The sequence below is a fragment of the Manis pentadactyla genome, chromosome 10 (genome assembly GCF_030020395.1).
Source record: "Manis pentadactyla isolate mManPen7 chromosome 10, mManPen7.hap1, whole genome shotgun sequence".
NCBI classification, from domain to species: Eukaryota; Metazoa; Chordata; class Mammalia; order Pholidota; family Manidae; genus Manis; species Manis pentadactyla.
The window spans coordinates 112,915,497-112,937,018 of NC_080028.1; the positions used below are offsets into that span (position 1 = coordinate 112,915,497).

Genomic DNA, 21,522 nt, shown 5'->3' on the forward strand with positions numbered 1-21,522 from the left:
ACCAAATTGCTGAGTACATGGGAGGGAAGCCTGTAGAAACTTCTGTATAAATACAGATGCTCAGAGAATGGCTTGTGATAGAAATCAAAGAGGTGAAAATGTGAAACAAAATCATTTGCTCATGTAATTTTTTTAGTCATGTAAATGCTGCATTTAAGACAATTTAAAAATTATTTACCTTTACTGTCTCTCTAATATCACAATAATTTTGGAAGTATGTTTATTGGTTTTCCAAAATAATATATGCTGTTAACACTGAGGCGGCTGAGCATCGGGACTCAAGGTCAAGTCCGTCTGAAAGACCGAGACTATAGTCAATACTGCTGTGATGGGTGGAGTCAGAACTGTTTGCTCTGGTTTCATCTTCAGAAATCACTCCTTGAAAAACTTTCTTTTCTCCCTTAAATTTTTTCAACAGTGTGAAAACCCAACTGAATCATTTAAACCCTGTGAGGCACATCAAAGCAAATTTCCTTATGCCAAGAAAGAATGCTCCATCTTGTACAGTGATGTTTTTGCTCCTTGTCGTAATGTGGTAAATGAATACTTTTACTGAATTCTCAAATTCAAATGCGTTCTACTGTACCTGTAATATTGAAATGAAAGAGACAAGCAGGTCAGCTACCTTTTCAGGTACCTTTTCAGACAAGCAGGCTTTTCAGGTGTACTACCTAACCATTGTTAGGGAGCCACATTTGTTTGTTTTCCTGTGGAAGGGATGAATTTAGCTGGTTTACTTTCTCCCGCCATTTTATTTAACAGCATAGATTTGTACATATTTGTAGTAATCTGTTCTAATTTATGATGCATTTTTTTCCACACATCATCAAAGGCATAAATGATTGATCAAAGACACAAAAATACATATATAATTTTTTCCCGAGCACATTGCTAAATGGGTATTCTTCTCCTGGACCCAAAGTTTAGTTTACGAGTATTACTAGTGATGCATTTAAGATGGTTTGGGGGAGGGAAAACAAAATGGAATGTAACTTATTTAGAAATTTAAATTTCCAAATGCCTTTCCAACCTAATAATTACAGGTCTCAATGGAAGTTTAAAATATCATTTAATCGTCACAAAAATCAAGTAAAAGTATAGTAGATAACAGAAGCATCTTTTAGTGCCATGTGAATATATCAATAATGAGACAATAAATTTCTATAAAATATTAACCTATTCCATTACAGATATTGAGATTATATGTGTTTGCTTGTTAATCCCTTTCCCTGTTTTGCTAGTTCTTCGATCGGACATTTGTCTAATGAATTCCTTTCTCCTTTGGGCAAAGTAGTAGTCTGAGATACTGGGAACTCCTTAGGCAGCAGTGCTAAACTGATAATACCAAATTTTAAAATTCTTCAGTTAGTTTTCTTTTAGAAGGTTGAGTTTGAATCAATCATGGTTAGTTATTCATGAAATTAATTCATCTTTCTTTCACTTCATTTTCAGATTGATGTTACTTCTTTTGCCAAGAACTGCCATGAAGACACATGTCACTGTAATCTTGGTGGGGACTGTGAGTGTTTTTGCACCAGCGTAGCAGCATATGCCTACAAGTGCTGTCAGGAGGGGGTGTCAGTTCACTGGAGGCCATCCACTGTTTGTTGTGAGTACCTAATATTTAGAACAACTTCGTTATGTGGGACCCTTGTAAGCAAATCTATAGTACTTGTCTTATCAAGAACTAATATGGAGCTCATAGAAAGAATTTCTTTAAGATGACTACATTTATATTTCTTTGACAATGCAGGTAAATCGTAGTAGACCTAAAGGATTTATAAAAAGAAAACTTTGAGATAACTTTTTCTGGGTGTGTTTGACCATTGTCACTGCAACATTAGAACTATTTTAAATTATTCATATACCATCCTTAGGGACGTTGTTTATGACTCCCACCTCTTGTAGCTGTGATGTTTCACTGTTCTGATTATATAAAACAGACTTTTAAAAACATCATTTTGAATTTGCTTTCACATTTGGCTCTTAAAACTTTTCATTTACTTGTGAGATAGCAAGTCAAATGAAGAACAGCTTATGATTTTAACACTTTCAGTTGACATTTCTAAATTGGCAGATATATTTGCCTATCTATAAAATAATGTTATGAAATTTAATTAATTACAACACATCACTCTTAAAGAGTCAGATATGTAGTCAGATTCTTAATAGTTTAATATTTCTTTTTCTCTTCTTCCAGCACTTGATTGTGAATATTATAATGAAGGTATGTGACATTTAAATAATCACTATAGTGTTCTATTGGATGTATTTTCAGATTTAAAAAGTTTTTGAACAACTTTTGCTGGGAACAGTAGTTCATGATTTGATATATAATTCAGTGAAAGTCTTTACTTTCTAAACTTCATCTAAATTTCTGAGTATTTATGTTAAAATTTATTCTCTGGGAAATAAGAGTGTGTGAGTAAGCTTTCTGCTTTCAGGATGGCTTCAATAAATAGTTTTTGAATGAATGGAGGATGGAATGAATGATTGAAGTTAGCTAATTTTTTAGGTAAAGAGGATGAAAGACATCTACAAATGCAACTCTTACCATTATATACAAAGGTGGACATTATTCAAACTTTGTGTCATGGAAATCAAAGAAACAAACTATAAATGTGATGATAATAATATCAGGAATTTATTTAGTCATCAATACAGGCAAAAATAATTATTTATATATTATTGGAATGAGAACTTAATTGATTTAATAATAATAATTAAAATCTCCTAGCCCCATCAAGTATCCAAATTTGCAATGACAAGTGTAAGAGGAGTCACTGCCTCAAACTCAGATGTGAGACAGAGAATTGTATCCTTGGTGAAAAAGCCAGATGAGAGCAGAATCGGAGCCTGTTCTTTGTCAAACCTGCTTAATGAGGAAGGCATAGCCCTTCACGCTAATCCAGGCAAGGAAGATGATCCGGGGAGGTGTCTGTTCTGTCGGTGACTGGACAAACTGCACCCTTGGTGAGTCAGTGGAGAATAACAGTTAGAGGACAACTGGGCCATGAGAAAACCCCAAGCAACTAACTGAAGGCATTTTTGGTGCCTTCCTGAACCAGGGAGAAATCTGTCCCTGATAAACACTCAAAGAAGGTCAGACAATGATAGAAAAATAGGAATAATAAATTAAAAAGAAAATAGATGTTTTAATTTTTGGTTCTTTTTGTTACATTTACAGAAGTTTGTTGGAAGAAAAGAATGCAACATTAAAAACTCTGGTAGTTAAAAATCTCAAACTCAAAATATTTCCACACACTCCACATCAGTTATTTGGATGCCATGCTTAAAATGAGACTCATTGATTAATATTAACAACAAGAAGAGTAGCAATAGGCCTTTGTCCACCTTGACTCTGGCCTGCTTCTCCCTTGGAATGTAATCAAATAAAACTTTTCACTCTGCTTAAAAAAAAAAAAAAAGAATAGTAACAATAGCTTTGATTGGGTTAACGAATTCACCTGTATTATGTAATTTAAGCTTCAAGATATGCCTGTAAGGCAGGTATTATCATGAACACTTTACAGAGGAGGAACTTGAGGGACAAAGTAGTTAATAACTTGCCAGATCTGCTCACCAAGAATGTGGTAGGTAAACTGTGGTTTGTAAACTGTCTGAGCTGTTACAAAAAGAGTCACCACACATGGTTGTCATGTGCTCTACACAATGTACCCAGATATCAACTTGAGGAAATGCCCCAATAACTTCCTCACTTAAGAATTCCTGCCTAACACAGCTCTGCTGTAAAAATCTCCATCTGTGCCTTTGTGCTTTCTGGCGTCTCTTCTGCAGTTCTTGGATCCAGGAGCAGAATTTTTTATGAATGTGGAATTTCCACCTTTCACTACTTGGTATATTTTGCTTTCTGTCAACAAGTCTGTTGAACTTGTGATGGCTCTCTTTTCTGATGTGTTACAGGGTTCTTCAAACCAGTTCTGGTTTCATTTGTGATACTGTGTTGGTTAATACTCAGAGGGTGAACACGGCATTTGGCCTTCGTGAGACACTGATAGAGTCAGTGGAGTAACAGGGAAATCTGTTTTCTATGATCAGAGTAGCAGAGAAAAGCATCAGACATCCAAGGAGAGTAAATTTGTGCAAAGAATGCAGGGAAGACAGGTGTTCGAAGGGAGATATAAAATTGTGGAGATTGCTGATAGTAGTCATGAAAAGAAAATAATTTTAAATGATGGTTCTTAATTTGCTTCACCCCAAATACTTTCACAGTTATTGTCAGTGTATCTAGTCTCCACTGGATATTCATGGCTGATATCTTTCTCCCTTTACTTACTACATACTGGACACTATGTTATCAAGTTATTTATCAATATTTACAGCTAATGCAAAAATAAATCCTAGTGATTCTGTGAGAGGAAAATTATTTAGAAAGCTGGAGAATTCAGAGGTTACAGCTGAGATTATTTCAATAATCTTTAACAAGAGACTGTATATAATATCTTCATGTTCATTTTATGGCATTTATTAAAAATATAAAGATTTTATTGTTGTTGCTGTTAGGTGAGCAAGGACTTCAATAGCCTGCTAAAAGTTGGTATGCAAATTTTAAGGTCAGAGTGATTGTATCAGATAGCACATGCCTAATATCGTGTTTAAATTATCATTGTAATGATTACTTTTGGCAGACTGTGAAATTATATTCCTTCTTGAAGAAAATTAATGATTAAATCAACTATTTTGTTTCTTAATTGCTGGTGAAAATGCATGAAAACAATGTAGATCAAAAGTATCAATCAACTGGGTAACGATTCAGAAGCTTTTGATTTTATATGAATGGAATTCTCATATGGCACTCATTCGTCTCTTAAGGTTGCTGTAGTTAAAGGACTCACGCTGTAGGGCAGAGATGTTGTTTAGTCGCCTATTTCCTTTCTCCTTTTCTTTTGTTGAATACAAGGGTGATTTAAATCCTCAGGTTGTAGCTGTATATGTCTTCTTCATTTTGAATAGTATCTCATTATAATTTACATATCTACTTAGTTGTACATTATTTACATATTTATACAAATTGATACATTTAAAAGTTGAGGTATATTTGCATCTTGGAAGTTTGTGTTGCTCTTGTCCCTGGAAAATGAGCCAGCAGGTGTGGAGACGAGTGATACAGTTTCTTTGGTTGTAGACTGGGCGCTCGGAGAAGCACGGCACACGGCGTGCGTTCCTAACAGCAGAGGGCGTCCGCCACTGCCAGCTCAGAGAATCTCCAATGTATCTGCTCAGTGCCAGCCTGGCGTGGGGGCAAAGTTCCTTCAAGCTTTCTCTCTGCTCAAGGTGTCCAAATCCCTGAAACAGCTCTTTTCCTCATGGCTGATAAGTCTCCCAGCGGCTCGGCGGCCCAAATGAGTTACGGGAGGAGGGGACAACACTTGGAGATGACTTGCCGACGAGTCCCTGCCTCTTCTCCCCATTGTCAGGATGGAGATTTTGGATCTTGTTCTCCTTTCTACCTGAAAGACTGCTGAGCCTCAAATCCACTGGTCTTCTCCCCTCCCTTATGCCTGATCTTCAGTCTTGAAAAAGCAATAACCCAGTCCTCAGATTTCTTTGAACATCTTTTTCCTTCTATGTTAAGAGAAACCTTGCAAAGGAACATTGTGGTAAAAGTTGGAGGTAAAAAAAGACCAGATTAGTCTTTTAGGTTGACACCTACAGCATGTATATTAGCATTTTGCATAACCTATAGCATAAAAATATACATACAACTGTAAAAAGTATACAGGTGACAATTATGTAGCTTAATTTTGATGATTCAGAAGAAACTTTAAAGTTTTATAATCTCTCAGATATATTAAGAATATCAAATGGCAGAGATTGGGTTGAAGGTAAACTGAATTTAATATCATAAAATCTAAGTCAACTTTTTTGAGTGTCAGTGAACTTATTTATAATTTATGTGTGTCTTTAAAAAAGATGAGGTTTGCAGAAAAATTATTCTGACTGGGTTTCAGATTTGGTTCTACAGTAATGGTTTTTACTGGAGTAAATATTTTTCCCTTTATATGGAACCACTTAAATGCATGGGAAATGATAGCATAAGTAAAAATATCTTCAACTTCTCTGTTAAGCTTCATGTAATTTTTCTTTTTTATAGACATTCCTCACTGTTGAAATCCAAGAATTCACAGAACAGTAAAATATTGTCTGTCATGTCTGTGAATTCTGTTTTCATGCAGTGCAACATTTTTAGAAGACTGTCAAAAATACCTGGCCATTGATAAAGCTGAACTTACATTTATAGAGAGTAGATTAGAGTCTTGGAATGTTAGAGTGGAAGGTTACCTCGACAAAATTCTTCATATAGGTGACAAAACTTGAGGCCCAGAAAGCTTAAATCAGACTTTTATCAAGTACAGCTTTACATGTGTGCCTATAATATCATATGTGTATGTGTGTATATATATATATGTGTGTGTGGTGTGTATATATTCTAAATTACATAATCTAAATATGTATGTACATATTCCAAATCATATTATGTTTGAAAAGAGTTCAGTTATTTTATTAATAATATTTAAATGCTCAATAATTTTTGGAGTTTTTTTGGTCATGAAAAATTTTCCATTGAAGTGGCAGCTTGAAATGTAAAAATCCTATGCCAACTGGTAATTCTCTTATTTGCATTTAACTAGGGCTTGGAGAAGGACCATATATGCTGGCAAATTATGGGCAGAGTGGCCTTGTTCTGGGGGCCAATATGACCAGTAGAAGTGTTTTCTCTTTGCCAAGGACTAGTATTCATGGCAATTTATTTTTTAATTTTATGATGACTCCAGGTCTTTTCAAAGAGAAGGCATCATGTAAGTATAATTTCCAACTGAAAATAAGAATTTTATTTTAGGGGGAAGGGTAGGCGAGAAAAAAGAATTGTATTTTACATGTGCCTTTTTTTTCATTTATCCATGCAGCAAATCTGCAATTTTTGAAAAATAGTTCACTGATAACAAACATTTGAGAAGCTTTAATGCCAGATGGAAATAAAAGAAAAAAATTGAGATTTGATATCAAAAAAGATAGATTTTAAAAAAGTAAAATAGAGTCTAGACAGTCATGGGACAGTCTGTTATCTGTAGGTGGCCATGTCTGTCCCCATATTTACTGGCACCTGTAGATTTATACTGGTCATATCCACTTGGCACCTGTTCTGACTGGTGGCTAGTGTTCCCCTCTGATATGGTGATGCTTGGGCCAAATTGTTACTCTAGTAACTCTACTTAGAACCATGCATGTTGTGTTGTATAAGCTTAGAAAATATTACTGAATGAATGAATTTGACTTTCACTTACTCTGAGAAATCTCCTGATTCTCCAATAGAATAAACTGCTTCTTTCTTGTAAAAAGAACTTCCTTAGTACTTTTAAATCTATGAAGACACCTATCACAGCCTGAACTTCTAATTTCTATGTTAGTTCTGTATTTTTTTTCCCTTATGAAGATCTCTTTTATTCTTCTTGGCATCTTCCAGTGCTCAGCAGCGGGACTTGCAAGTTTTAGGACATAATAAATACCTTTGGAGTCATGTATTAGATTTGAAAGAGATCTTCTTTGTATGGTTTATAATAATTAATGTTTTTAATAGAAAAATACTAATGGATTTAAATTAAATTAAGACCTAGAAGAATTAAGGTGTAATAAATTAAATCTAAAATATCAACTGAAAACTTTGATATTAAGGGTTTTACAAATATAAGGAAAACTTTTAAAGCAATGACATTCCCCAAATGCTTTGTAGTTGTTCATTAGCCATTGATTATATCTTGGGAAATAGACAAGAATGTTGAGCAAATAGTCTTCCTTAATGCAGTAAGATCACTTGCAAGAACATTTGCTCATTTAAAACTATTGAAATGCAGTGACATGCATAAACTGATCTGTTTCTGTATTTTTATTCTTTTCTATCATCCAATTTAGCCATTTGTAGGTTTTCTGTATTTGAAAATGTTAAACCTTGCAAGTACAAATATGTGTCCAATTAATCATTCAATTACTTGTACCTTCTGGAGTCCTAAACTGATTATTATTTTTTTTCCCCCAAGGACATGATAAAATATTTAAACATAGAAGTGATCGAAGACTGATTTTTTTTTTTGGAGCTGTCCCTGTTAGTCATTACATTAAGATACTACCTTTTCTTTTCAAGATCTTACAATTAATTTGTGAAATCTTTGAGATTGGCACAAATTATGCCTGGCAATTGTGCAGTGCTATTTCTGTCAGCTTTATACATTTTGTAATGCCAGTGTTGACGTGCTTCCATAGCATGGTCAGAGAGCCCAGGGATATGTCAAACACACTGCTTATGTTTTGCAGCATTGGTACTTGTTTCCTTGGAATCTGCTGAAAGGCCAAACTATTTTCTCTGTGTCCACGATGATGACTCTCTTAGTTTGCAACTATGGAAGGCGAATCCAGCCTTTCAACGGAGAGCCACATTTTTCCACCATCAAGGTCTCTGGATTCCTGGGTACAGTGCATTTGAATTATACAGCAAGAAAGGCTTTTTCATCATATTCACAGACTACAGTGTCAAAGCATCAAAATATGATGATTCTGAAGAATTTAAGCATTCAAGTAGTTTCAGCATAGAAGGTATGTTTCCTGAGGTCTTCAAAAGAAGAATAGATAATTTACAAAATGGCAGAATAGTAATTGAGTTTTCATTTTTAAATAATTTTTAATGGAGTGTAAGTCAATAGAGTTGTATGTTTCTTAACCTCTTTGTTCTTTAGTTTATGCTTCTGTAAAATGGCAGGTATAGTAATACCTAAATTAATTGATAAGTTGCTTAGAATAGTCTTAAAAAATATTATTTTTAGTTATTGCCCCAATTATTATGTTCAGTGTTGCCTGTAGCTGGGAAATAGAGCTCACTTGTATTTCATGTTTGTCAGGTGTTTGTTTCTACTATTTCTTTTCTAGAAGGTGACTTCTCAATAACTTGATTCTTAATGATGAAGACAACATGTTTATCTCTGTCCTTTGAATACTAGGGTGTCTGGTTCCACTGACCTCTGAAGGATTTCCTTGTTTCAGCAGAAGCCTGATCTTATTTCTAGAGATTTTTATAGTTTTATAACTGTTCAATTTTCTAAAGTCCAAGGAGGAATCCTCACTGCCTCACTTGATGTTTAATAGTTGTGCTTTACGTTCAAAACCGAGGAGCTGCATATACACCTTGGGTCTCCCAACAAGCTGTTTTACTCTAACCAGCTCTTCTAAATTAGTTTAAGAGAACTAACCATTTTTCTTTGGCTTTCGTGGATAAATTTCTGCACACCTTGATCATCTCTGGATTTTAGAAAATTCAAATTAGGCTTCACAGTTTTGTCTATTGAAAGGGATTCCTGTTCTCATGAGAATGAGTCACTGACATGCATATACAATATTTTATAAAGTGAATATTACATTTTTACTTGAATTTACTTAAAAGTTGAGCTTTACAAATATTCCCCCTCCAATCTAGAAATTTTCTCCAACAGAACCAGACCCATTGGCCCCACCTGAGCTTCAGACAACTGCAGTCAATGGCATCTTCAAAATCTCAGAGACTGATTTTTTTTTTTGATTCCGGAACTAGGAAACTCTATATAGAGGTCTGCTCTAGTCTTGGAACCAGTCCTCTCTCAGGACCCACCATCCCAGTAGCTCAGGTCTCACAGTCTCTATAGCCTTTAGGTGAATAGATACCTTCCAAAAAGTCAAATTTCCCTTCCCGTACCTTGGACTGCATTCCATATCCAGAGTCAGAGATAATACAACCTTTTCCTGAACTCTCTCTGTATGGCACTCTCATCCTCAGAGAAAGCTGTAGACAGACTCCTCTGTGACATAAGAAGGGCAGAATATTCACAGAGTTTGAGGGAGAAAACTTCGGTCAAGGGAGGTTTTATGACTATAAGCATGTATTATTCAAATCCATTCATTTATTTTTTGTCATCAGAGAATACTTACCATGGACAAGACAATGTGCCAGGTTTTGTGAGGAGAACAAAGACGGGGTGCTCTCTCTGGGTCTGATGTCGGGGAGCATGGCTTCGGTCTGACCATAGTCCTCATTGTCTGAACTTGGCAAGCCGCTTGGGTACTCTGAGCCTCAATTCCTTCATTTATGAAATGAAAATAATACCTACTCAACATGGTTGTTGCAAGGATAAAAACAGAATAATGGACGTAAAATGATGGCAAAAAACAAAATTCTAAGCAAGTCGTTTGGCAGTATTATGCAGATCAGTGAGAACCCACTAAAAGTAAAGAAAGGAAGGAGACTTAGAACTTTCCTTGGCCTCCTCTGACTGCTTTTTAAAATCTTTGGAAGACAGACATTTATATATTCAACCTGAGCATGAAATGCTCTATCATCAAGCAATTACCATGCTTTCTTCCCTAGCCCAGTCTTTTCCACTGCATTCCACGGCATTCCACAGCAAAGAAGGGTCAGTGTTTTTCAAGCTGCACATTAAAAGCATGCACAATCTAAACTTATCTTTTTCCCCCCAGAAATCCAAGCAGCTGTGCCTTACAGGAGGATGTGTGAATGGAGATACGAGCCCTGTGCCATTCCCTGTTTTAAAACATGCAGTGACCCTGATGCACAGGCGTGTACATTTCTTCCACCGTAAGTCATGTCTAACCATTGAATGAGTGAATTCCAGCATCAGCAGATTCTTCTCTCAGTGAATTTTGTTAGGTTTAAAAAAAAGCCCACAAGAATAACTTGTATGTGTTATATACTCATCCCACGAATTTATCTCATTTTACTCAAGCAATAGTCACTGAGGGGCTGCTATGTGCCAGGCATGCTTCTAGCCTCAGGGATACAGTGCTGCATGGAACAAAGTACTTGCCTTCATGTAGCTGATGGTTTGTTGGGTTGAGGCAGAGAATAAACAAATAAAAACATATATAACACAGTATTATTGTTAGAGATATGTGTGATGGAGGAAAGGAAAGAAAGAGAGGGGGAGAAGGAGCATAAGACATGTGTGTGTTTGCTAATTAATGCAGGGCGGACAGGGAACACCACACTGACGAGGCAGCATGTGGTCAGAGGTCGGAAGGAAGGGAGGGAACTGTGCACGGGACATCTGGGGAAAGAGCCTTCCAGTCTGAGAACGGTGCGCGTTCCTGGAGTGGGCATGTGTTTGGGGTGTCTGAGGATGATCAAGGGAGTCAGTCAGAGCAAAGTGGGCAAAACTGAGAGGGGTGGGAGATGAGACTAGAGAACTACAGTGGGGGCGAGTCTTACCAGGCCGTGTGGCCATTGTGAGAACTTAGTCTTCTTCTCTGTGTAATGTCCTGGTGTATTTGGGGCAGAAGAGAGTGACATGATCTGATTTACAATTTAAAAAGTTTACTTCGGCTGTCTGGTTTGACTGTTGGGAGGGGAAGGTCAGACGCAGAAGTGGTCAGTGATACGGACAAGACATGACCCTTGACAGGTTGGTAGCCCTGGGAATTATGGGATGTGAACAGATTCTGGATATGTTTTGAACTTTGGGCTGTAAGGTATACTGATGGATTTACTCTCATTTCTGAAAGAGGAGTTAAAGACTCCAGGTTAGGCCTCCACAGTTTGTAAGTGGAAATATGAATCGCCATTTTTTTTTTAAGTCAAAACTGGTCAGCTCTCAGAAAATTCAAATGATTCAGCTTAACGGAAGGCCTGAATTGGCAGTTACTGAGGTAAGCAGCAGGTCAGGTGAGAGCGGCTCTCATGAAAAGTCAGGAATTTGGTTTTGAGGATTTTTAAGTTTGAGACTAAAACCTGCTCATTGGTTTTGGCAAACTTGGGAACAGGGGAGGCAGCAGGGAGACAGAGGGTATAAACAAGTTTTTGTTTTGTTTTGCTGTAAAAGAGAACAGAGAAATGGAACAATAGTATGAGGGGCTATTTTGAATAGGGGCGTTTTATTCGGGGTTTTCTATCTTTTCCTCTATGACAAACACTGATACTACAAAAAGTCCTGGACGTATGAGTGAATGACACGCAGCACCTCTGTCAGGGGGCTCACGGTCTTTAGGAAGGCGAGAGGAACAAAAGCAGATCTTGACAATACCGTGGGCAGAGCGCTGGACGGATAACGACAACAACCAGCACATTTAAGTCTTCACAGCGTGACACACACTATGCTGAGTGCTGTAAAATGGGTCATCTCATTATTTCCATTTTCAGGGGAGAGAGCCGGCTGAGAAAGAGATGTTACGCGATATGCCCTGCGTCACACAGTCTTTAGGCCCACAGAGCCAGGGTCGGACCCTCTATACCCTGAAGTACTGTGGGAGCAGAGAGAAGATGTATTTCTATTTATTTTCTTAAAAATAAAAACAACCTAAATAATGTTTCTCAAAACCACTATACTCGTTTATTAAAAGATGAGTTGGATTTAAAAAAACAACCAAGGCTCCTGAAAAGGAGATACCTTCAGCAGTCACTTGGCCTCCTCATGTTCACAGACCTCTGTCCTGCCTCTCCTGGGGAGGAAGCCGTCTAGGGGAAGGGAAGCAACAGGGGTCCCAGCGTGAGGAAGGAAGGGAGAGCGCAGAGGGCTGGGCTGGCCCTGGCCCTGGCCCTGGGAGGAAATGGAGCTAGATTTAGTGATTTTATTACTTCTTGTGACATAGCCAGTCTCCTGTGTGGTTGAACCCAGATCCACAATGCTTCTATTGTTTGGTCTGTAGCTATTCTGAAGTTTCTTGTTTGGAACGGTTTGGACAGGGTGATTCAGGGTGAAACTTCTCCCTGCCACGCTGTTTCTCACCTCCATCATCACCTCTTATCTCCTTTCTGCTCCTCCCCTGCCCTTCACTGAGGCCCCTAATTACTGCTCCTCCTTGTATGTGCAGCCTGGAGGGGAGACTCATGTACTAAGCATGGACATAGCCCTGCACACCTCCTCCAAGTCCCCAACACAGCCACCACCCTTGTTCTAAATAACTGCAGTTTCTGGAACACAGCAGTTCTTAAAATAGAAATATCTAGTCAGAAAGGGGAACTTTTACAAGAAAAGATGCCAACCTGCATACCTAAAGCCTGTATGCCTATTTAGGTATTCCTGTTATGTAATATATCTCTTACAAGAACTGTTCTACACCTGAGAAATTATATTGATCAGTCAGAAGTTGAGTAGATTGTCAATTGGCTGACACAATAAAGAGGAACCTGCAGTATGTAACCATGAAGGTATTTTAAAGGAATAAGTTACTGGTGTTCAGAAAATATTTTAAGAGGATGACTGTGGTTTTGATTTGCATTAAAAAGTGCAAAATAATTGAGTTGTTTAAAAAAGTGATGTTTATTTAGTTTAACAATAACCAGCACACCCCAGACTCTTCAACAATCTATAACTTTAATTTTTCTTTTTTGCATGACACAATTTAGAGTGGAAGAGAAATATCATATACTGGTTTAAGTTTGTTATTCCAGTTCATTTTATGAAATATATAATCAGTTATATAAGCTAAACTGTTTATTGAAAAAAGAAATCATTTGTGAGGGAGGTATTCAAGGGATGGCTAAATGTACCTTAAGTTAAAAGAAATTGTCTTGGTTTTTAAAATGTGTCGCCTCCACCTCCTCCCATGAACAAGTGCCCTCTGGTGGCAACGCTTTACTACTGGTGTCAAATCAGTTTTCATCCTGAGTTGAAAAGAGGCCTTGAGTAATTTTGGCTCAAATTATTTACTTTACTAATGAGGCAAGTGGAAATTGTTTAAAATATTAAAAATATTATTGCAACCTGCTAGTGTGTTTATGAGACAGGTAAACAAGACTTTTTAAAAAAGAATATTTGCATTGATTCTCTTACAATCGGTTGTTACATGAAGGGTTACATTTATTTCCTTTGAATCAGAATAAATGGGACTCTGAGCCCAGATGGGCAAGAAGGAAAATGTAATCTCACTCATTATCTCGGCTTCATTCCCTTACATGAAAACATTCCAGATGGTCCTTCCTGTCTTTGGCTCGTGTTGTCAAGCCATCATTTTTTTAAATGTGGGACTTTTCCTGGCTTCTGTGCCACATGCATAAGAGCTTGGGATCCTTACAAGGACCAGATGTCCTGGAGCTTGAAATCCATCCTCCTTAGGCTCACATGCAACCATTCTGTCCAGGGCAGCACCCCAAATCTGGGCATGGGTCAGAGATGCTCTGAGAGGCAGCCTCTGGTCAGAGAATGGCAGTCCTGTCCCACCCCCATCCCTCTGCTCAGAGACTCCTAATATCTGAGAAGTTTGGGTATCTGATATGAGTTTAGAGTTTAGAGCTTAATAATAGGTGGGAGAGCCACTGAAGATTCTGTTTTGTTCTGCTAATCTCCTTAAAGCAAGGATGCTGAAAGAGTGTGCCTATCTGCTTGAATATGGGAGAGAATAGGAGTGGAAAGTAGTACAACAAATATAGATTAAAATCATGTTAAATTATCTTCCATATTCACTGTTTTATAGACCATGGCTTTTGTGTGTTCCAAGCACAAATGCATTCTTGGAATGTTCTGTGTTCAAATGCTGCCTTAATCATGAATTACATCCCTATATGCCCACTAGTTTGTGATTTCATCAAATGAGATTTGGTGGGATGGCAGCAAATGGAAGATGTCTCAGTTCTTGACAAGGAGAGTCGAAGGATTTTAAGCAAAATACATCTTAGGTGCATATATTAAGTGCAGTATTGTTTTATATTTTAAACTTCACTCTGATTTTTTTTTTATGTTAAGGGTTGAAGGATGCTTGCCCTACTGCCCTAAAAATATGATTCTTGATGAGGTCACCCTCAAATGTGTTTATCCAGGAGACTGTAAGTGTGAACTTTGCTTAATTTATTCTAAAAATGAAGCACTTGAATATTTTTTCTCTATAATGGCAAGTGGTTGTAAACAGAAGTTTTAGACAGAAAGTAAACTTTCTGAAGAGCCTTCTTCAGTATCCCTCCCATAGGTTTTGTTTCTAATTACTTTCTAAACTATGTAAATCTTCCCTCTAACATGCTTCCTGTGATCTCCCTCCCAAAACGTTCTCCTTGAAGCTAAAGATTACTATATGGGGTCTGTGGGCCTCACTTAGCAGAATCGATTAAGGAAGGGTATCTTTCTTTCTTTCTCTGTAGGCATACCTCTGATTCCCACAGAACCAGAATTAATGACAACAGGTAAGCCATTTCTACTCATGTTTATAGGTAGTGTTACAATTTTAGGCACTAATATTAGCATTTCATAATTTAAGTCTGGGCACACTCCGTAGTTTCTGGTATTAGTACTATCCCACTGACTGGAAAACCCAGAAGACATGTCCATTTCATTAAGTGGTTGTTCAGGAACTCAGAGTGCCACATTTCTGAATGGCTTCTGCATTAGGTCCACCTCTTCCTCTATTTTAATTGGTATATGTACAAGGACTTCCATCACACTTTTGCCTAGAATTTAGGTTTCACTAAATCCTGCTTAAATTTTCACAGTGATAGGCTGATTCTAAAGAGATACTAAGGCAAATGACATCATCCTTCAGCGCCTCCACTGTCATCCCCGCGTTGTGTCCCATCCTCTGGAGGAGGCATTCTGGGGCTTCCTACCCTATCTTCTCCCGCTCACTATGAAATCTCTCAGGAAAGGATTTAATAAATCCATTCACAGTGAGGCTTGACAAACTTAATGTATCATTTCTCCTGAAATTATAATTTAGAAATTTTGGATATTTATTCTTTTAATTTATTTGACAAGCTTTGTCATCTCTGCCAGACACTGTCTTGGCACTGGTGGGTGAAAGGGGAAACGGTGGACAAGTCTCCACCCTGAAGCTGCCTATAGCCTGTAAGCTATTGTGATATTGCAAGAGGGGTAAGTACAAGCAGCAATCAGGAGAGGTGTCATACTTACTTGGGGGTGTGGTCAGGAGGGTAACAGGAGCTAAGAGTCGGATAGGCTGCAAGGAGTAACTGTGTTCTGGCTGGAAGGAGAAGCATATGCAAAGTAAAGGAACTGAGAGAGACCATGTCACAGGGAGGGACTTGAAGCAGGCAGTATATCTTTTTCTATTATTATTACTAAGGTGTCATTGATGAATAACCTTATGAAGATTTCACATGAGCAGCATTGTGGATACTACATTCACCCATATTATTAAGTCCAACCCACACCCCACTGCAGTCACTGTCCATCAACGTAGTAAGATGCTACAGTCACTAGTTGTTTTCTCTGTGCTATACTGCCTTCCCTGTGCCCCCCTAATTATGTGTGTAATTATTATACCCTTTAATCCCCTTCTCCTTCCCTTCCCGCCCACCATCCCCAAACCCTTTCCCTTTGGTAACCATTAGTCCCTTCTTGGAGTCTGTGAGTCTGCTACTGTTTTGTTCCTTCAGTTTTTGCTTTGTGGTTATACTCCATAAACGAGTGAAATCATATGGTACTTGTCTTTCTCCACCTGGCTTATGTCACTGACCATAATACCCTCTAGCTGCATTCATGTTGTTGCAAATGGTAGGATCTGTTTTCTTCTTAGGACTAAATAGAATTCCACTGTATACATGTACCACATCTTCTTTATTCATTCATCTATTGATAGACACTTAGGTTGCTTCCATGAACTGGCTATTGTAAATAGTGCCACAATAAACATAAGGGTGAATATGTTTTTTTGAATCTGTGATTTTTGTTTTCTTAGGGTAAACTCCTAGGAGTGGAATTCCTGAGTCAAATGGTATTTCTATTTTAAGTTTTTTGAGGAACCTCCATATTGCTTTCCACAATGGTTGAACTAATTTACAGTCTCACCAACACTGCAGGAATGTACGACTTTCTCCACATCCTCACCAGGATTTGTTGTTCCTTGTCTTTTGGAGGTTGGCCATCCTAACTGGTGTGACGTGATATCTCATTGTGGTTTAAATTTGCATTTCCCTGATGATTAGCGATGTGGAGCACCTTCATGTGCCTGTTGGCCATCTGAAATTCTTCTTTGTAGAATTGTCTGTTCAGATCTTTCACACATTTTTTAATTGGGTTATTTGATTTTTGAATGTTGAGGCATGTGAGTTTTTTATATATTTTGGATGTTAACCTCTTATCGGATATGTCATTTACGAATATATTATCCCATACTGTAGGATGCCTTTGTGTTCTGCTGATGGTGTCCTTTGCTGTACAGAAGCCTTTTAGTTTGATGTTGTTCCATGTGTTCATTTTTGCCTTTGTTTCCCTTGCCCGAGGAGATGTGTTCAGAAAAAAGTTGCTCATGTTTATATTGATGATATTTTTGCCTATGTTTTTTTCTAAGAATTGTATGGTTTCATGACTTACATTCAGGTCTTTGATCCATTTCAAGTTTACTTTTGTGTATGGAGTTAGACAGTCATCCAGTTTCATTCTCTTACATGCAGCTATCCAGTTTTGCCAACACCAGTTGTTGAAGAGGCTGTCATTACAGTGTTGTATATCCATGGCTCCTTTATCATATACTAATTGGCCATGTATGTGTGGGTTTATATCTGGACTCTCTATTCTATTTCATTGATCTATGGGCCCATTCTTGTGCCAGTGCCAAATTGTCTTGTTTACTGTAGCTTTGTAGTAGAGCTTGAAGTTGGTGAGTGTAATTCCCCCAGATTTATTCCTTCTCAGATTGCTTTGACTAGTCAGGGTCTTTTGTGGTTCCCTATGAATTTGGAAGTGTTTGTTCTAGTTCATTGGAGAATGCTGTTGTTATTTTGATAGGAATTGCATTGAATCTATAGATTGCTTTGGGCAGGATGGCCATTTTGACAATATTAATTCTTCCTATCCATGCGCATGGGATGTATTTCCATTTATTGGTGTCTTCCTTAATTTCTGTCATGAGTGTCTTATAGTTCTCAGGGTATAGGTCTTTTACCTCTTCTTGTCCATGGCAAGAAGTTGGATTTCTTTTTTCTGAAGGCTGTAGCAAATCATTAAAAATTTAAAGAAGTCCTGTGACATATTCAAAATAACAGCATCACTAAAACCATCACTATTATCACTGTTCTCATTGACTACCATTTATTGAATACCTTTTATTTACCAGGTAATGGACTAAGCACTTTCCACACCTTAAATCCTTGTAAGAATGCTTATAGGGAGAGGTTCTCATTACCCTTGTTAAGATGAGGACGTGCTTTCCTGTTGCAGAATTTTAAGCATCAGTGAATCTAATATCATAAGAACATATTTTGGGAGGGCCTGGAAGTAATTTTCTTACATCATTTAATCTTTGGAAGGATTAAGCCTATGAATAAGGTTAAACTTCTCAGTATCCAGGATATAAACTGTTAATTCTAGTAAGTATGTTGTCTACTTTGAATTCTCTAATATCCCCCAAATCAATATTCAACATATAGCATATACATCTAAAACTAAACCACCACTGTCTATATGTAGGGGATATGACTTATACTCCATAACCCTCAGGGGTAAGACAATTACCCTGAAAGTCAGGGTATTTCTATTTCTATATGGCATGATCTTGTATATAGATTATTCAAAGGAATACACTAAGACCTATTAGTACTAATACATGATCAAATAATAAAAAATCAACAAAATTGTAGAAAACAAGATCAATAGACAAAAATCAATTGTGTTTCTATATGCTGGCAATGAATAGTCTAAAAGTGAAATGAAGAAAGCAGTTCCATTTAGAGTAGCATCAACAAAGAATAAAATATAGTACATTTGTTAAAGAAGTATAAGATGTACAATGAAAACTACAAAATATTATTCAAAGAATTTAGAAGATCACAATAAATGTAAAAACATCCTCTGTTCTTGGGTTGAAGAATTAATATTGCTAAGATGGCACTACTACTAAATTTGGTATACAAATTTAATGCAATCTTTATAAAAATCCAGTTACTTTGTACAAGTTGACTAACTCACCCTAAATTCATATGGAAATGTAATAACCCTGAAATGGCCAAAACAATATTGAAAAATAAAAACAAATTTGTAAGACTCGCATTTTCCAATTTCAAAACTTATACAAAACTGTAGTTATCATGACTACTTGACTATTACAATTCTGCAGCCAGACAATGCTTATAACAATTTGGTGATTTTAGAAAACAATTGACTCTTTCATTTCTGAGACCACTCCATTCCCTAGTCATTAGAATTTTTCCATTTACAAGGGCTCTGTGTTTGTTATGGGCTAAAGCTTTGTTTCTTATTCCATTCTTCAAAAGTTTATGACGATAGGAATGAAATACTTAAATCTGTAATAATACCACATTCTCTAGAAGATGTAACATCTAATATATCATCATTACACAAAGGACAAGGAATGGGCATTTTGTTCTACTTTATTCTGTAAATTAGCAACTATAAAATAAATACCAAGTGAAGTTTATGTATAGAATTTATTTAACTGACAAAGTGAAAGTTCTCCTTTATGTCACTGTAGGAGACTGAAAAATGGTCCCTAGAGATGTCCATGTCTCAATCCCTGGAATTTATGAATATGGCATCTTACATGCCAAAGGGATCTGCAGATGTGATTAAGAATCCTGAGATGGGGAAATTATTCTGGATTATCCATGTGGACCCAGTGTAATCACATGAGTCCTTAGAAGAAGAGAGAGGCAGGAAGGTCAGAGTCAGAGAAGGGACCTGATGAGGGGAGAGACAAACAGAGAGTGAGAAACAGGGGGAGGAAGAGAGATTTGAAGATATTATGCTGTGGGTTTGAAGATGAAGGAAGGGCCCGTGACCCAAAGTGCTCAGGCAATCCATAGTGTTGGAAAGGGAAACAGATACCCCCCTAGAGCCCCAGAAAGAATGCAGCCCTGCAGATACCTCTGATGTTAGGACTGCAGGCCTCCAGGACCACAGGATAATAAATTGGTTATGTTTAAAGCCATGAAATTTGTAATAATTGGTTACAGCAGCAATAGGAAACTAGTATAAACATCTAAAAAACTTATTTTCCTCTCAAGTTATCAGAATTTTTTTCACAATTTAAAAAAATATTAAGGTACATATAATAAGATGCATAAATATTAGGACACGGCTTGATGAATTCTGCCTTGTGTATACACTTACATAACCTTCACCCAGATCAAGATAGCAACCGTTCTCACTAATTTCTTCCCACTTCCCGTATTTCACCCATCTACCCACCCCCCTTCCCTATGGCAACCACCAGCCTGTTCTCTGGGTCTGTAAATCTATATTTGCTTTGTTTGTTAGTTCATTTGTTTTATTTTTTATATTCCACATACAAATGAAATCCCATGGCATTTCACTGTCTGACTTATTTCACTTTGCATGCTAACCTCTAGGTCCATCCATGTTGTTGCAAATGTCAAGATTTCATTCTTTTTGTGGCTGTGCAATATTCCACTGTATGTATGTACCACATCTTTTTTGCCCACTTACCTGTTGATGGACATTTAGATTGCTCCCATGTTTTGGCTATTGTTAAATATTGCAATGAAGGACGTAGGAGAACATGTATCTTTCAGAATTAGTGATTTTGTTTACTTTGGGTGAATTCCCAGAAATGGAGTTGCTGGGTGGTATGATGTTTCTATTTTTAGTTTTTTGAGAAATCTCCACACTGCCTTCCATAGTGGCTGTACCCATTTACAGTCCCACCAGCAGTGTAGGAACCTTCCCTTTCTCTATGTCTTCACCAATATTTGTTATTCCTTATCTTGTTAATAGTAGCCACTCTTACTAGTGTGAGATGATATCTCATTGTGGTGATTTGCATTTCCCTGGTGATTAATGATGTTTTTTATGCATCTTTTTATTTGTCTGTTGGCCATCTGTATGTCTTTGGAAAATGTCAAGTCCTCAGCCCATCTTTAAGTTGCATTATTTGTTCTTTATTTTTTGAGGAGGTGTTGAGTTCTATGAGTTCTTGATGTATTTTGGATATTTGCCTCTTATCACATATGTCATTTGCCAACATACTGTCCCATGCTGTTGCCTTTTCATTTTGTTGAGGTCTCCCTTTACGGTGCAGAGCTCTTTAGTTTGATGTGGTCCTGTTTGGTTGGTTTTGCTTTTTTTTCCCTTGCCAGGGGAGACATATCAAGGAAAAAAGTCTGTACTGCCTCTGTTTTCTTCTAGGAGTTTATAGTTTCAGGTATTATATTTAATACTAATACTAATTTTGTGCAGCCATTTTTAGATGGTGTCAGTGATGGATGCCGTGTTGGAGCTAGACAAAATTTCAGCCATTTGTTTTGGCTCGTCTATAGTCCTTTAGACTTTGAATACTTTAGAGATACTGTAGTACTGACAAAAAGCTTTGGAAGGTGCCTTACAAATGTGTTTACCAATCAGATCTTCCCTTTCCATGGAACACTCCTACACCCTACCCACCAACTGGGCTTTTCTCCCTGTGGTTCACAGTTCCATGTATTCTGCTCACAAGGATCACATTATAGAGGTTCACCAAGGGACATAAGACAGCCCTACTGCTTATTTTCAAAATGCAATACACTTAGTAGCTCATGAGCAATCATTAGTGATACCACTGGTATTTCAC

The 21,522-nt window shown here is 37.2% G+C and overlaps 1 protein-coding gene across 2 annotated transcripts in view; it reads left to right on the forward strand.

The window, feature by feature from the left end:
* OTOGL (otogelin like) overlaps positions 1 to 21,522 on the forward strand; it is a 139,585-nt gene that overhangs the window by 68,479 nt on the left and 49,584 nt on the right. For both annotated transcript variants that reach the window (XM_036912327.2, XM_036912328.2), the window contains 8 exons: positions 419 to 535; positions 1,453 to 1,609; positions 2,201 to 2,227; positions 6,654 to 6,821; positions 8,332 to 8,610; positions 10,519 to 10,636; positions 14,736 to 14,815; positions 15,125 to 15,193. In XM_036912327.2, coding sequence (XP_036768222.2) covers positions 419 to 535; positions 1,453 to 1,609; positions 2,201 to 2,227; positions 6,654 to 6,821; positions 8,332 to 8,610; positions 10,519 to 10,636; positions 14,736 to 14,815; positions 15,125 to 15,193 — 1,015 coding nt within the window. The remainder of the gene's footprint in view (positions 1 to 418; positions 536 to 1,452; positions 1,610 to 2,200; positions 2,228 to 6,653; positions 6,822 to 8,331; positions 8,611 to 10,518; positions 10,637 to 14,735; positions 14,816 to 15,124; positions 15,194 to 21,522) is intronic.